The sequence below is a fragment of the Crocodylus siamensis genome, chromosome 7, assembly GCF_052110815.1.
Source record: "Crocodylus siamensis isolate JL-2025a chromosome 7, ASM5211081v1, whole genome shotgun sequence".
NCBI lineage: Eukaryota > Metazoa > Chordata > Crocodylia > Crocodylidae > Crocodylus > Crocodylus siamensis.
The window spans coordinates 52,947,741-52,964,818 of NC_143401.1; the positions used below are offsets into that span (position 1 = coordinate 52,947,741).

The 17,078-nt window shown below is 43.2% G+C and overlaps 1 protein-coding gene across 7 annotated transcripts in view; it reads right to left on the reverse strand.

Annotated features, from left to right (window-relative positions):
* The window catches only part of RUFY2 (RUN and FYVE domain containing 2), a 69,294-nt gene that overhangs the window by 31,368 nt on the left and 20,848 nt on the right, over nucleotides 1-17,078 (reverse strand). For 6 of the 7 annotated variants that reach the window (XM_090057002.1, XM_090057004.1, XM_090057000.1 and 3 more), the window contains 6 exons: nucleotides 12,697-12,766; nucleotides 12,481-12,582; nucleotides 7,879-7,995; nucleotides 7,036-7,203; nucleotides 6,048-6,145; nucleotides 700-819 (listed from right to left, as the gene is read on the reverse strand). In XM_090057002.1, the coding sequence (XP_089913128.1) occupies nucleotides 700-819; nucleotides 6,048-6,145; nucleotides 7,036-7,203; nucleotides 7,879-7,995; nucleotides 12,481-12,582; nucleotides 12,697-12,766 (675 nt within the window). The remainder of the gene's footprint in view (nucleotides 1-699; nucleotides 820-6,047; nucleotides 6,146-7,035; nucleotides 7,204-7,878; nucleotides 7,996-12,480; nucleotides 12,583-12,696; nucleotides 12,767-17,078) is intronic. The other variant, XM_090057001.1, reaches the window with a different exon arrangement.

Consider the following 17,078-nt stretch of genomic DNA (forward strand, 5'->3'; position numbering starts at 1 on the left):
AGTAATACACCTGCTCTGTAGTTTCAACTCCTAAGTTTCAATCCTTGATATTCTGCTGATCAATAGGTGAAATAGATGCAGGTGTATTTAAAAGTTGCACTTTAAACATTGTATCAGTAATAACTGCTGTTATTTCTGACTGCTTTGCAAATAGTGATAACTGTACTGACTCTCAGCTAGATTTTTTGGTGTAGGAGACCAGAATTGCATTCTTTTGAAGTTTTAACACTTTTTTTTGTGGTAGACTCACAAATTTCATGGATACCTGTCTAACTATTAGTCCTGAAAGATTTTGGCCTCATTTATAAGCATTAATGGTTAACTGTTCTATGTATTCTGTTTCAGTATATGCTGTTATGACCTGTATATGATTTATAGTGAAATAAGTTGGATATTTTTTATTAATTGAGATTTCTGTTTTTAACAACCATTTCCCTAGCAAACATGGCATCCTCAGCCAAAAGACAATATTGTTGTTTCCCATTTTCTGGCCAGACAACTACTTGAAAAAGTTTATCTGTAGGCTGACTTTCTTAGAATAAGAGATTTTCTTCCACTCTGCCCCTGTCTAGCATCTCCTGTTTCTTTACAGTATCTATACCCAATATATCACACATTTTAGATTAATAGAATGTTTTAAACTGAACGTAAAAGACAAAAAATTGACTCGTACTTTTTCCAGAGGGAAGACATACTTACAGTTGCTTTTCCTTTTGAGAGATTTCTTTCTGAAGGCTTTCAGATTTATTCTTAGATTCTTGTTTAAATTTCTCATCCTCATTCTCAGCTTCCATTTGAGCCTTCTCTGCTTGCTGCAATCTGGTGTAATTCAAATCAACTTTGGGTAAAACTGAGGCTAGAACTAGGGTGTAAAGGGTGAAGAAGACAAATAAAAGAAAAATGGGGAAATAGAAACATTTCTAAATAAAAACAAAATTTGGGGGAAACTCACAAACTCAAACAAGAGAGCCATACAATGCCTAGAACTCTAGCCTTTGTTTTTCTTTTATAGTTAGTAAATCACCATGTTAAGTATTCTAATTTGTTTTTATTAAGTCTGTGATTAACATGTAAAAGCAAAGCAATACAGATTTTGTAATTGATGCATACAGCTTAATGCTCTAAACTTGAATACATGTACATGTGTTATTATGGGACGCTTTTTTTTCCTTTTTTTTTTTTTACAAAAATTGTAAGAGTACAATAACTATTTGTCCATACTAATCAATCAGTAAGACATAACAGAACATGTTTTGTTGTGGAAATGCTCAACACAATTCAAATATGAAGCCAAATACAGAGCACTGCAATCAGACAGCAAAAACACAGCTGTAGGAAGACTGCAAAACACACTCTGGAGTGTCTTATTACATTTATAGAATTACCCCAAATACATAACATTATTAAAGAAATTTAAATAATCTGTATTAAAAATAATGTATTCTTACACTGGTTAAAATACCTCCATATGATATGACTAAATAAATAAAATAGAATAAACAAGAGGATTGCAGCTTTCATTTAATCGCTCTCAAATTCTAAAGGGAGTGCTTTCCTGTTTCATCTAGCTCTTTCCGCTTCCTAAAATGCCACCAATACACCAAGGCTCCTCTCTGCTTGGCAACCTCTTCAGCTTGAAAAACAGGGTTCATTTTAACTGAAATGTACGTAAAGACATTAAATCAAATTGTCTGTTATCACAGAAACATCTCTCCTGTTGGGATATACAAGGAAGACTTGAGTACAGCAGTTAACAAATCATCTCAAAGCCTTATCTCAGCACATCATTTAAAAAAAATTTTTTTTTTGTCCATTCTCAGAGTGAAGCTTGCAGAAGACTGAGAGAGACTCTTGTTTAAGGGCTTGACTCTTCAGTTCCCAGCAAGTCAGCAGAAGACACAGTAATATACTACTGCCAGTTAGTCAGGTGTTAAAAGAACCAGAAACTGGTCTACTCTACACTACAATCACAACCACATCAGGAAGCCTGGCTACCAACATACTTCCAATTTATACCACAAGATCTATGCTGGCAGTTTCAAGGAAACTGTCTACCATCACGCTGTTACTAGACAACAAATCAGAGTGCTGAAGTAGCATTTTCACTAGTCATCTGAGAAGAGCTGACTGACATGCTTCTAAGAATTCCAGTGCTCTGTGTACATTTGTGATACTAGTAGTGAAACTGCACCACTGGAATTACATGTCAATGCAACAATGACAATTGAATGACTGGACATTAACCTTTTTGGAAGCATTCAGCTTTAGCCTAGGTATGAAAAACTGTTCAAGTCTACCCTTTATTACAGACTGCTGCAACAACGTTTCTTGTCAAATCTGTACCTGTAATGGCAAAAGGGCCAAAGCAGATGAATGAAGGGAAGAAAAATTACTGGGATTTCAGCAGTTTTCTGTTTTCATAGGACAGAGACTACATGAAATAGGAAAGCTACATAAATTAAGACCCTCTCTAAACTAAACTTGAAAATGCATCTGCATAATTTCCAGACCCAATGTGGACAGGGTTTCTTTTTTTAAACTCATGCTAACCAAACCATGTTAGAGACTACATATTCTGAATCTTCACTAATGCCTAGCAAGCTTCAGAGCTACAACTCATAGCAACTGTAGTTCCACCAGGAGTATTAACTCAGAACAAGTCACTGGGGGCATCGACACATGCACTTTATATTTATGTACTATGGAGTTGATTAATTAGCTCTGCAGTATACAAGTATGACACTATTAGGACAGAGTCAACTAATTAACTCCGCCGTAGGATAGTACTGCCCAACACAAGTACTATCCTATGGTGGAATTAGCACCCTTGTGCCCCAGCCAGTCCCTCTGTAGCATACTGAGCCAGGGCGGAGCAGCTCTGGGCTGGCAGGCTGACTCCCTAAGCCACCTGCCACCTGGAACTGCACCACCCTGGCTCAACATACTGTGGTCCCGGGCGAACGTGTAAATGCTGTGCCTGGGAGCAATAAACTCTAGCACAAACTGTGCCAGAGCTTATTCAGCCATGCTAATTGCATGTGTTGATATGCCCACTACTGGACACTTAGCCAGGTGTCAGCACTCAGGTCTGAGCATTCTGATTACTCTATCTCAGTGACATTCAGTCGTCACTGGCTCAGGAGCCACCTGAGGAGCTGGGTTAACAAAAGAGTCATAACACTATAATGCACCACTATATGAATTGTGGGAAACACACCCCAGTTCAAAAGAATGCATGGATATCTAGCAGATATAGTGGCACTGGTATATAGTTTTAGGGATGTTCTTTACACAATGCAATACAAGCAACTAGAAAAAATGGTAACGTTTTCTGTGAAAAGCCACTGGTCTTAAGTTGAGAAGACACCTGTAGCTCAAGACTCATGGTCTGAATATCACTGCCCTAGCTCAAGTATTAGTATCTACTGTTTTCAGGGTGATGCTTGGGCTGTGCTAGGCTGAGTTAACAGCAGGATTCACTCTGTCAGGGTGCTTAGATACATATTTGTTTACAGGGATTGGAGATCGGGAGTATCATTAATGAAATCCCAAGCTCAGGAATGTAGTTGTACACAGCTTCACAGCAAAGCCCTACCTGCGTTGTGTTTTGTTTTAGTATTTGCCTAAGTATGTCTGAAGGCATATCCCACCTACCAAACTCAAGATGGCTGCTAGCCAATTTTGTGGGAAAAACACAGGCCCAATAGCCATTTTCATAGGCAGAGTATGGTGGGCCCCCCACACCTCTGGTTGGCCAAGGGGTTGCTATGGCCCAGCCCCTCACCACTGACTGGCTGCAAGGGCTGTGAACTGGAATGGGGCCATAAAACAGACAGCCCTCACAGCCAATCAGCGACAAGAGGCAGGGCGGCAGCTATCTTGGGTTGCCTGTCATGGGAGCAGCCTCCCTCCCCCTGCAGGCTGTGCAGCAGCACCGTGAGGACTGCTGACTCCCTCTGGGGAGCCAGCATTTTATTTTCAGTAAGTTTTCTTCTTTTTTTCCCCTGTGGATTTCGCACTCTTTTTGGATTTCACAGACATTGCCCCTTTTCTGAAATCCGTGAAATTCACAAAAATTGCAATTTTGGCAAGTCCCTACCCATGAGTCCGTGTTGAAAAAAGTCTTATTATTCTTTCCCAGTCAATAGTGGCAGTCCATCTCTATGGAAATTGTGAGAAGGGCAGTGGAGGACACTCAGCACTTGAGTGATTCTGCCTGCACTTTCACTGCAGAGTGGGCAGGTTCTAGTCAAAATTAATGCAAAGTTGTGACTTGAACACATTCCCTCAGCAGTTCAAAAAGGCACACGTTTGAACTACAAATAAGCATGTGCAAACACATGTGAGCAAGCATAGGCTAGGGCTTCAGTGTAGACATACTCCTCTTCATAGTACAGAGTGCATGGCACATTTTTATACCACATCTTAACAGTGTTCAGAAAAAATATCCCTGTCCACATGGGTCAAGAAAAAACACTATCAACTACTATTTAAAAAATGATAGTAGGGCTTCTGGTATAAACAAATTCTAAACATGTAACAAAAATAGGTTTTGTTGTTTGTTTTTTTTAATAATTGAAGGCGGGTTTCTTATTTGTTTTCATTACAATGACTTAAAGATAAATCAGTAGAACTAGAAATAAATTTCAAGACAGTGCAAAATAACAACATAAACATAGCTAATGTTTTAGAAGAAACTTTGTATTTGACATTATACAGTAGTAAAAATGATTAAATAGTATTAGAAAATTCTAGTTTCTTATTGGTCAGTAATCATAGGATGATTTTTAGGGGGCTGGGTAGAAGAGAATATTCTTTCAGAAACCAAAGAAAATCTATGCTGTGACCAAGCAACGCAGGATTTCCTAATACTATTTTATAATATTAAATATCAGAATGTTATGTTTTAATCCAACTCACATAAATTATACTCTATAATTACTATTTAAACATATAGGTGTGACAGCATTCAGAATGATATATCCTTGATAAGTTTGTACTGGTGCTGTGCTTCACTGCCAGCACATTTCACAAATGACATTGCAATAGTCCTAGTTTGAGTTAACAGATCTTTATCACTTCATGTATGTAATGGGCAAAATCAAAGACAGATGTGAGTAATAAAATATTCAAGATGTAAAAATTGGGATAAAGGATAAAAAGAAGAAAAAAAGAGGGAAAAAAAGATGTCAATAAAAGAATATTCATGTCACTAATTTTTAATACATAGTTATGTTTTTCCATAAGTAGTTTTAAAAGAAAATGATAAGACATGTCAACATCAACATGACAGGGCTATGGATATGTTACATTTGACAATTAAAAATATTACCTTGCATATATACTGTAGACTGCCATTTAAATAACCTATGCACACAAGTCACATTTTGTATTATATATAAATATATCATGTAAATTTATGCACTGGAATGTTATATCATTTTTCAAATTCTTGTGATAAAACGTGTGTGTGTGTGTGTGTGTGTGTGTGTGTGTGTGTGTGTGTGTGTGTGTGTGTGTGTGTGTGTGTGTGTGTGTGTGTGTGTGTGTGTGTGTGTGTGTGATTCTAAGGGAGTTTCCAGGGCAATTAAAGAAAGTTTCAGAATCTTAGCCCACTAGGTCCTACAGTTCATGAAGGTACTTCACACATGCATTTAACTTGAAACATGAAAGTAAGCTTGCTTGAAGTTAATTGCATGTTTAAAAGCTTTACTGAGTCAGAAACTTGGAATAGCATTCAAATACAAAACACAACTAAACATTAAGACAGAATTTTGGAGTGGACATCATTGAATCTGGTGCTGAACAGAACAACTTTGGGTGTAACTGCTGAATTCCAGGACCCAGAGATGGAAAAAGAGAATGGGTTTGTGGTTGTATTTAACAGTAATTCTACTTGTCTGCAAATCAATGGCAAATCACTAGTTGAAACTTCAGAAATGCTCCATTAAACATGTCTACTGAAAGGCAGCTGTGTTGGAATGGTAAGGGAAAGGGAAGGAGAAATGAACAAGGAAAACTGAATAAAAGAGAGATGAACGCTGTACCTTTGTTCAAGCTGTTTCATAGTTGCAGTAATTTGATTGGTCTTATCCTCTAATCGACCAATTATTTCATTCTTTTCTTTCATGGCATCTTCAGAAACCTGTTTTAAAGTGAGATTAATAATATATAGGTTTTATATGAAACTAACATTTCACAGTTATACTGTGTAATCTCTTAAGAAAAATATATAAAGATGACTTTGGGGTTGGTTTGATAATCTGTTTTTTAAATATTATTTCCATGCAAAACATAAAGCAATATTCAATAAAAAATTACAGATAACAGAATTTTATTAACTGTATTTGTCTTTTACTGGGTTTTACAGGTGTGTACATTATTAAATAATGTATATTGTTCAGTATGGCTTTTCTCTTTTAAATACCATTTTCTTTTTGCCGGACTATTAAAATTCAGATCTGATAGCAACAGCTACATGAACTAGCTATAGTCCACTCAGTTCTTTATTGGCTCAATCCTGGAAGGGGCTAAATGGCATCTTCAACTCCGATCAACCCTAATTATCCAAATTCCTCTACTTAATATAACCCTCAAACCTGCTCCTCTACTTTACATATGTACTATCCCAAGCTACCTTTTACAATTTCTTCATTGTTTTTTTCTGTAAGAACATGCACAAGAGTGTGCAGAACTCCAGCTCCCTTCATACATTTTCATGTTGATCACCTGTACTCTAGTTCTCCATCACCATAGTATTTTTAAGTGTTTATCATAAAACTTATTTTATATGAATGCAGCAAACTTTAGGAAGCAGAAATATTTTTTGAACCAGGAAGCCAAGCTGAAAAGCAGTAAGGAGTGAAGCAAAGAAGATGACAGAGCTTAAACAACTAAAAAGGGTATAATTAAAATAATGTATTTTTTATGTTTCAAATGTTATGGGAAGAAAAGTAGTATGCACTATCCCAAATTCCCTATAAACCTTCCAATTCCACTTCAAAGAATCTAATTTATTTAAGAATGTGCCTTTACCTGCAATTTTTGGTACATTTCCATGTTAATTGCTTTAACTTCATCTAGCTGTTGTCGGAGACCTATCAGGGTATCTTGTTTCTCATGAATGTCTTTCTCCAGCAACTTCATCGCAAGTTCTATCTCATGCTTCATACTAACTTGAACCATTAGCTCATTCTCTATATCCTACAAATTGCACAAACATATATAACATATGCTGTCAACAAAGAACTGGGAAACAATTCTGCAACAATAAGAGTGAACAATATAACTGCTGAAGTGCTGGATATTTTACCATCACATATCGCTAACCGTCTCTGTAAACTTGGAAAATAAATCTTCATTAATATTCATTATGTCAACATTAAACTCAGTCATGCATTTGGCAACTTGTGCTCATTTTCACCTAAAAATACCATGTTATGCAGTACTATTAGCCTATTTTCCTGTTTTCTTATACATAGTCACATTTTCAATATTAATATTAAATAATATTAAAAAGTATTTCCATGTTTGCCAAAAATGTTGAATGCACATACACAGAGAAAAACAACTTACCATGCTGATAGCCAACCATCTGAAATAATCATAGCTGCAATAAACCAATACAATGTTTACATAAAATTTACATTCTCCCCAAATATAATTTAGTGACACCACTTTTAAAGATATATTAACAAAATGGCCCCAAGTATTATAAAACATGAAATAAGGGTTAGATGACATTAAAGGAAACAGCAGTGGATCAGTGGCAACATATACCCACTGGGAGAAAAATGGTAAAGCTAGAAATAATCAAAATTCATTAGTGACAGTTAGTATAGGTCTTCTCAAGACTTAATACTTTCACATTATACTTACTTGTCGTAGTTGAGATTCTTCTCTAAGTTGTCTGCGTGCTTCATTGTACATTTCATCCAGCCCTTGCCTGGAATGTTTGTACGTTTGAAGCTCTGCCTCCACATCCACTTTAGTTGCCTATGAAGAAATTAAAGACATATCCTCTTTTAATTATTATAATAATTGTTAAAATTTATGTGGAGAAAAAAATTACTTAAATTCACAGCAAATAGCATAAGCACGACACAAACACTGAATAAATTTGCCATTATCTGTGTTATGTGTTAATTAGCTTTGAAATAATTCAATTACCAGTAACTGGACTTTAGAGAGGTATTGTTCATATTCACATTCTCACTACAAGTGTATATATGCCTCAGGCACTTGAGCTTGGAGATTTTTTGCCCTGGAAGTAGCTATAAACTACACGTCATGTCTCCTGACGTGCTCCCTGCTGAAGGCATAAAGAGCAATGCATGCTCCTGCTCCTCAGTTTCCTCTCAACCACACAATCCCAAGAAGAGGGGACTGAGGGCAGGATATGGATAACATGTTTCAAAGAGCTCCAGATCCCGGTAAGTATTTTTTCTTTCTTTTTTGAGTTATTGTTCCCATGCACATTCCCACTGTGGATAAGTCCAGTGCCCAGACCACTTGGGGTGGGACTCAAAGTCCTAGGCAAAGGACTGTTTATAAGAAGATACAAAATGCCATGCTGGGTCAGACCACAGGTCCACCTAGGCCAGCATCCTATATCTCACAATGGCATCATCAAAAGCTGGGCCCAAGGATCTTGCAAGGTCCTTTCCAGCCCCTTACAATCTACGAATCTATAATCAGACTGGAAGTGAAAGGGAAGTGTATTTGCACAGGACTTACCCAAACTGATGCATCTCCTGCCCTCTTCCATTATAGCTTCCAGCATTCAGAGGTTTTTGAAGTCCTAATCTTTAGGCTGCATCCCTAACCCTATGCCTAATACATTTTGATAGACCTATCACTCACAGATTAATCCAATCTCCTTTTGAACTTGGTTAAATTATCAGCCTCCACAACATCCTGTGAGTTCCTCAAGTTAATTACATGTTGTCTGAAAAAGAACTGCATTCTGTTTTACCAGACAGCATCAACTCCAGAACTTCCACAGTGGCACAGCACTTAAAAAGATATATATGGAGCCCCAGGTGGTCTCTCTGCAAATATCAGGTGTGGAACCATTCCTAGAGGTACCAGGGAAGCCATCTGGGCTATTCCTCTCTCCCTCCCTTTTCTTCCCCTCCTTCTGACATTGGCAGCCACCTACCTCCCTCCATCTCTTACTGGAGGGGAGAGGTGGCCCACAGTGCAGTCAGACTGCAAGCACCAAGCCCACCACTCTAAAAGACTGAGCTTTACCATTCTAATCTACTCTTTCATGATACAGAGGAGAAGGTCTCAGGTAAAGAAGGCCAGCTCTACCCCAAGAGTTATCTAGAATCCATGCTGTGAGGCAAAGGATGTTTATGTCCAAGTGGACCATCCTCCCTCCATTTTGGTAAGCAGGTCTAAGAGCCAAAGGAGAATCCTAGAGTTCTCCAAAATCTAAAGCAAGATTGGGAGCCAGCAAAACCAGGCATGCAGAGTTCTGCGTTCTCCTGTAGCACAGCACGCAAAGAATCAGCGGACTAGAAAGAAAGGTATATAAGAGTCTCTCTGACCAAGGGATGAGAAGGGCCTCAGAGAGAGAGCAGAGAAGAGGTGAGAAGCTAATTTTCAAGGGCAGGGGTCAGCAACATACAGCCCACAGAGTGGTGGGCTTTGCCTGTGCCTGGGCCAGGCAGCAAGGAGCTGCACTAGAGCTGGGCAGCTGGAAGCTGCACCCATACTGCTGCTTCCCCCAGTTCCCTAGCTGTAGTACAGGTGCAGTTTCTATCCAGTGGGAAACAGTGCTGCAGTTGGAAGGCAGGGAAGAGGGGCCAGCGGTGATGCAGATGCAGCTTCTGACTGGCTAGAAGCTGTGCCCAAGTCCCAGATGGAGAGTGCAGAAGCCAAGTGAAGCAGCTCCCAGCTGTCTGGCCCTGGTGCAGGTACAGGGAAAGTCCCCCACCACTGCTGTACTACTGACATCACCTGCCCCGTACTGGATTAGAGCTGGGTTGACAACCGTTGTTCAAGGGTACTCAAAAGGGCAAGTTAAAACTAAGGTGAAGGCAGAAGGTTTTTCAAAAGCCAAATACAGTTGGAATAGACCACATACACTGCAACTTGAGCCCAGGTTGTTTAGATGAACTGAGAAACAGGAAGCATGCCTGTCCATAGTACACGTCCTGCTAGGGCATGGAGTATCCAAGCTCAAGTGCTTGAGGTACATGCACACCCACAGTGGGAGTATGCATATATGCGTAAGCACTCAAAAGAGAACTGAAAATTGCATGAAGAAAGTTAGGACTGCAAAATCATGCGAGTGGCCCTCCTCTGGACTCTCTCAATGCTGTCCACATCCCTCCTGAAGTGTGGCACCCAGAACTGGATGCAGTACTCCAACTGCAGCCTGACCAATGTCACATAGAGGGGGAGAATCACCTCCTTGGACCTGCTCACGATGCATTTATGGATGCATGACAAGGTGCGGTTATCCTTACTGACCATGTCCTCATGCTGGCGGCCCATGTTCATCTTGGAATCAATAATAACTCCAAGATCTTTTTCTGCCTCTGCACTGATGAGAAGGGAGTTCCCCAGCCTGTAGGTGTGCTGCTGGTTCTTCTTCTCTAGGTGCAGTACCTTGCACTTATCAGTATTGAAACCCATCCTATTCTCATCTGCCCACCTCTGTAACTTGTTCAGATCTAGTTGTAGCTTGTCCCTCTCTTGTAGCGTGCCCATTTCTCCCCACATCTTAGTGTCATCTGCGAATTTGAACAAGGTGCTTTTCACCCCCTTGTCCAAGTCACTGATGAAGATGTTGAACAGTGCAGGCCCCACTGTCCACACCCCTCCAGATCAAAAATGACCCGTCCACCACTACTCTCTGAGTGCAGCCCTCCAGCCAATTTGCGACCCATCTGACTGTGTAGGCATCGACACCACAGTGGTCTAATTTTTTTTAATGAGAATGGGGTGAGAGACAGTGTTGAAGGCCTTCCTAAATTCCAGGAGGACTACGTCCACTGCGACACCAGCATCCAAGGATTTTGTGACCTGGTCGTAGAAGGCAACCTGATTGGTCTGACAGGACCTGCCTCTATGCTCAGGGGCAACCAACATGGGTTCATTATTCTCCCCTGCTGGTTCCGCACAGATGTGCTCCTGGATAATTTTTTCAAAAAGCTTCCCCAGAACCGAGGTACGACTAACAGGCCTATTGTTACCCGAGTCATCTTTCCCCTCTTTTTTGAAAATGGGGACCATATTGGCCCTTTTCCAGGCCTCTGGCACCTGGCCAGAGCACCACGAGTGCTCATAAAGCCATGCCAGGGGTCCTGCAATGATCCCTGCCAATTCCCTCAGCACCCTGGGGTGGAGAGCATCTGGACCTACGTCCAGATGCCACCAGAAGTTCCCTAACTAGGTCCTCTCTGACCCTAGACTTTCCAGGTCACCAGACTGAAATACGTCCAGCCCCACCAGAAGTTCCCTAACTAGGTCCTCTCTGACCTAGGCTTGGCAGTGCCTCTCCAGAATCCCAGTGGGGAGGATGTCCTGGTCCCTGCTCAGAAAAATGGAGGCAAAGAATTTGTTAAAGAGGTCAGCTTTCTCCCCTGGTGAAACCACCAGATTGCCAAGCATGTCCTGCAGGGGCCCCACATTACCCAGTGCCTTCTTTTAACTCCCTGTGTATTTAAAAAAAGGGGCTTCTTGTTATCTTTGACCTGGTCGCTAGTCCTAGTTCTGTCTCCGCCTTAGCCTTCCTAACAGCCCCCTACAGTCCAGAGCAAGGGAGATATAATCCTCTTTGGTGATAGCCCCTCCCTTCCACCAGGTGCACGCCTCCTTTTTAGCTTTCCGATGTTCCTGAAAGGCTTTGGTGAGCCATGGGGGCTTTTGAGCACTCTTGTCAAAAAACAGAGAAATAACTAACTATCTGACAAGGCTCTCAAAAAACCTGCTTCGCACCGGACACATCTACATGTTCATTCATTAACGTTCAGTAGTTACTGAGCATTTAGTTTAGTACTTCCTTAATTAAGTACTAACTAAATGCATAGTAATTACAATTACTGCTTAGTAATGCTGGTGAGTTTTTTTGTGATGGTTACTGCGCAGTAGTCTAATAACACTGTGCAGTTGCTTATTAGCAGTTTTTGATCAGCACCCTACTACACAGTGTTATTAGGCTACCGCCCAATAAGCGTCTTGTGTAGATGCACCCACTTCGCAGAAAGATTTAGTCCATAAAATCTAAATAAAGCATGAAAACAAAATCTAAGACAAATCTTAAATTGTTCGTAATAGTAAAAAATGAAGTTGATTCCTACAACATTTTACATCCAAATGCGTCTCTTTAGAAAAGCTCAACAAATCATGTAAGCTTACCCCCTTAATATTATTGTTTTAAAGGCAGTTCAAGTATTTGCATAGATATAGTGCCAACATACAAATGTAACAACCCAGGCTACTCCTAATTATATACAACTCACATACCTCTAGATGATGCTGTGTTTTCATTAAAATAAGTGCATTTTCACTTCTTAGCTGATGATTTTCTTCCTGAAGTTTAATAATATTGTTTTTGGCTATTGCTAACTAAAAAGGGGTAGAAAAGAGAAAGTGCACAATCACTTTTTTGAGCACTAAAGGCAACAACCTACAGCAATAAAAAAAAGTTGGTCTAATGTCAGTATTACTAAGAAACAATACCTCTTCAATAAGTTTAGTGTTCGACTTCTCTAATGAATCCACTCTTGCATGCAGACTGCTGACTGTGCTACTGAAAGTAATAAAGAAATAATCATTTAAAATTACATCAAAACTTGTATTAACAAACATAAAAAAAGTATTTATAACAAGAGTATTGGCAACCATCAACAAGTCTATTACGATTATTCTGGTGGAGAACTGTTGCTAAAATGTCATAAATTAGCTTTCTCTGCTAAACATGTGTGTGTTCTTTCCAACTCCTGCCCCAGTTAATAGTGGTGTCACCATCCCTGTCATACCACCCGGGTGTCACCTTTGACTCTTTCCTCTCCTTCATGCTTCACAACCATTTCTGTGTATAAATGTTACTACTTTTCCAATTTTTCATAGTTTCACAGTTGGTAAGGTCGGAAGGGACCTGAGCAGATCATCAAGTCTGAACCCCTGCCATGGCAGGAAAGAATGCTGGAGTCAAACGACCCTGGCAAGGTGTCTATCTAGCCTCCTTTTGAAGACCCCCCCAGGGTAGAAGCAAGCACCACTTCCCTTGGAAGTTGGTTCCACATCCTAGCCGCCCTGACTGCGAAGTAATGCTTCCTGATGTCTAGCCTAAACCTACTCTCAGTCAACTTGTGGCCATTATTCCTACTTACTCCTGGTGGTGCTCAGGGGAACAGGGACTCTCCCCTTCCCCTCTGGTCCCCCTTGGTAAGTTTATAGAGGGTCACCAGATCCCCTCTCAGCCTTCTCTTGAGGAGACTGAACAGGTTCAGGTCCCACAGCCTCTCCTCGTAAGGCCTGCCCTGCTGCCCCCTGACCATACGAGTGGCCCGCCTCTGGACCCTCATTTTTTCTGGTCCTCTTCTTCATTACATTAATAAAACTTTGGTCCAAATGCTTAGCACTTCCCCATCTTTCCTGCTAAGCCTTTCTTCCTTTGCCTCCATTTTCCATTCTAAAACTCATCCAAGTTGTTGAACCATGATCTTTAATTATTCAAATGAGGGTGTTAATCTTCCTAGAGATCAGCCCTGTGAAAGAATGGTAGGTGCCTAAATGTTCATTACATCATTAGCTTATATATAAGCTTATGTCAGGACAGTTCAAAAGTTCACAAACCCTGGAACCTTCTGCCCTTCTGAGCATGTGCAAATACTAGCGAGGCCAGGGGATACTTCAGCTTGTAGCCAAAAAAAGCACTAAAACCACCTCTTTCCAAATTGATCTCTCTATATTGTATCCTTCCCAAAATCCCTCCTCTGGATCCATCTTTACAACCACATACTTTTCAACATTTTTGTTCTCATCTTCAAGGCTCTGTAGAACTCTGTCCCTTCCAACTGATCTGCTCTTGTACAAAGCCCCACACTTCAACCCAATGTCCACCATTTTGTCCAGAACGCTGGACTCAGCCTGTGCCACCCCATTAGCACCTATTTAATGCAGGTTACACTATTATTCAGACAAAAGCAATTAATCAATCAAGCATCTATTTATGCCACCTAACCCCTCTCCTGTGCTATTAGACTAAGTAGAGTGTGTTACATGCTGCAAAGTTCTGCAGCAAAACTGGGTGCCCCTGCACTTAATGCTCCCCTGTGGCAAAGAAACTCTCCCTCTGTGGGCAGAATGACTTCACTTCTGCAGAGCAGGGCTAGGCTTCCACAACATGTAGTCGCTTCTCAGCCTCTTGAAGGCTCAGATCAAGGACCGAACCCAGAGGACACCACCGCCTGAACCACCCCGGTTCGCTTCGCGTCGAGAGGATTTCGCCGCCACGGATGACCCCGCCCCACCCAAAGAGGATCCCCGCAGTCAGACTTTATGGACTGAGACACTTTCTCCAAGCCACTTCCTCCAACATTGCGGACCACTATAACGGGTTTGTGTGTATCTATCTCCTTTCTCTCTCAGCGTCGTGACCCCCCCCCCTTCCCCCTTCCCACATCCCCCTACCCTCGGGCTTAGTTGGCTAACATTGTATCGCTTGTAACCTAGTCACGTTCTCCTCCTCTCCCCCATCCCTCGATTGTTAAGTCCCTCGCTCGGGTGCTTTGTATTTCCATCTCAGCTTTGTCATCTTTTTTCTGGATTCCCCATCCAAAACATCTTCTAATAAAAGTCAATCTGTTCTTATCAGTTTAATCGCTGAAAAGACGGAGAACCGCTTCTTTTTCCATGCTCAGCCTGGTATTGCACTTCTTCCAGGACCGACGCCAACCCCATCCAGTGGACTGCCGGAATAATAGCAGCAAAAAGTGAACTGACTAGCAGCTTGCTTTCCTTTCCTCCAGTGCAGCGTGGGTTCTTATCAGTCCTGATGGGCTAGGGAAGGCGGTGCCGCCAGTACATCTGAAAGAGCACCGGCTGCACAAGCCACCGTGTTGCTCAGGTGAGTAGCCTAAGGGTCATCCGGTTCGCCGGATCTGATAATGCGAAAGCCCCAACTCGGGCTAGTAGCTGAAGACCTTGGGTCTCCCTCGGTCGGAGTAGGTAAATGCCTGTGCTCAGTGGACGGAACATGGGTAAAACACCTCCAGAGACCAAGGACACCCTGATCCACTGATAAGAACGCTCAAGGCACTTGGAGACCCCTGCTAGGGCGAACCGCCGACCATGGATCCCAGAGGACCCTCCTAGGAGGGTGAACCAGCGGACCCAAGCTGGCGCTGGACCCCAATGCATCCCCCATGATGTCGGATCCCCGGACATCAACCAACCCCCGGAGACAGAGAGACTCTCGGAGCCCGGAACCCCGGCTGATGAGAGCCGCCTCCTGGGGGAAGACCCCAGACCCCGAGAACACTCCCCAAACAGCGGCAAAGCACCCTGAGCAGCCCCGGACTCCTCCAGGCCCCCACGGACCCTCGGTGACGACGGCAAGCCCCGAGCGGCAACGACCCCCAGACCCCAGCGGTCCTGAGGATGACCTCCCCGCGGGTCTCCCCACCCTGGTGGAGGAGCCCCAGACCCCCCTCCCAACATCAGACCCCTCCCAACTGATGACCCAAGGGAGTGTGCAGAAATGGCAGCACTCATATTCCTCCCCTTCCCTCTCCTTGTGAAGCTGCTCTGCCTGACCTGCCACCTGCCAAGGCAATACAGGTCACACAATGACTTGCATAAACACCTACAGCATTACCACCAGCTGCACCTAGCCTTTTACTGCATCCTCTGTGGTACTGAGTTCAAGGCCATGAAGTTCCTGAAGAACAACCAGAAGAGATGTGAGGGCCAAGGAGCCAAGAGGAGACCTGGCATGCTGGTGAGGTCCGCAACCCCAGCCAACCGGAACCAGGCCATGGTGCAAAGGCCCACCAGACCAGCTACCCTGCTAGCAATCCCACCGGACCACACCTCCAGGGACCCCTTGGTAGAGAAATCCTCATCAGCGACACCACCACACAGGTCTCCATCCAGGGACACCTGACCGGACATGAAACCTTGTCCAGACAGGCCTCTCCACCCCAGACCCCTGAGCCACCCAGTGCCCCTGAACTGCTGAGGATTCCAGAGCTGCCTGGAGAACCCAAGCCACCAGGAGCCTCCCCATCTCCCAAGTGAGCCGGGATCTCCAGGTGCGGACCCCGCCCCCCAACCCCCAACAGAAGATGCCCACACCATGGCAAATTCTCTGGCTGGAGAAGCTCTCCGAGGACACCTTTGAGGCCCTCAAGGCCTCAGTGGCCCAGATCACAGAGGAGCTCTCAGCAGCAGCTCTGCCCGGCCAGCCCTGCTGGGGCAAAAACAGACCAGCAGCACAACAGGACCACAACTGCAAAGATGACCCCAGCACTAACATTACGACCTGGTGGCAGTCTCCCAGATCCAGAAGTTATATCAGGCCAACCATCCCAAGGTGGTGAAAGAGATCCTGGAGGGGACCCTTGGCTTTCTGCCAGGTCCCCGGGAGACTCTGTTCAATCTATTTCAGCAGGGTCTTCAACCCCCCGGCAGAGGCCGCCGCCCCATGCCCTGTGACCGTCGAAGCGCTGACCCCCATCCTCCAGCAGAGGGGTTGAGGAGGCCTTCATGCCACAGGAAGTAGAAGCCTGCCTGAAGAGGACCAGGGACACCGCCCCCCATCAGGGACGGTATCAGGTATGGTCTTCTCAAAAAACGTGACCCGGGCTGCCTTGTTCTGTTCTCTTCAACAGGTGCAGAGAGTTCCGACGCGCGCCCACTGCCTGGAAGAGGGCCATGACGGTCCTCATCCACAAGAAGGAAGACCCGACTGACCCGGGCAACTCATCGCCCTGTGCTCCACAGCGGCCAAAGCTGTACACCAGCTGCCTGGTGGCCCACATCACCAACTGGGCGGTGAACAGCAGGGCTGTCAGCCAGAGCCAGAAGGGCTTCATGTCAACGGAGGGCTGCTACGA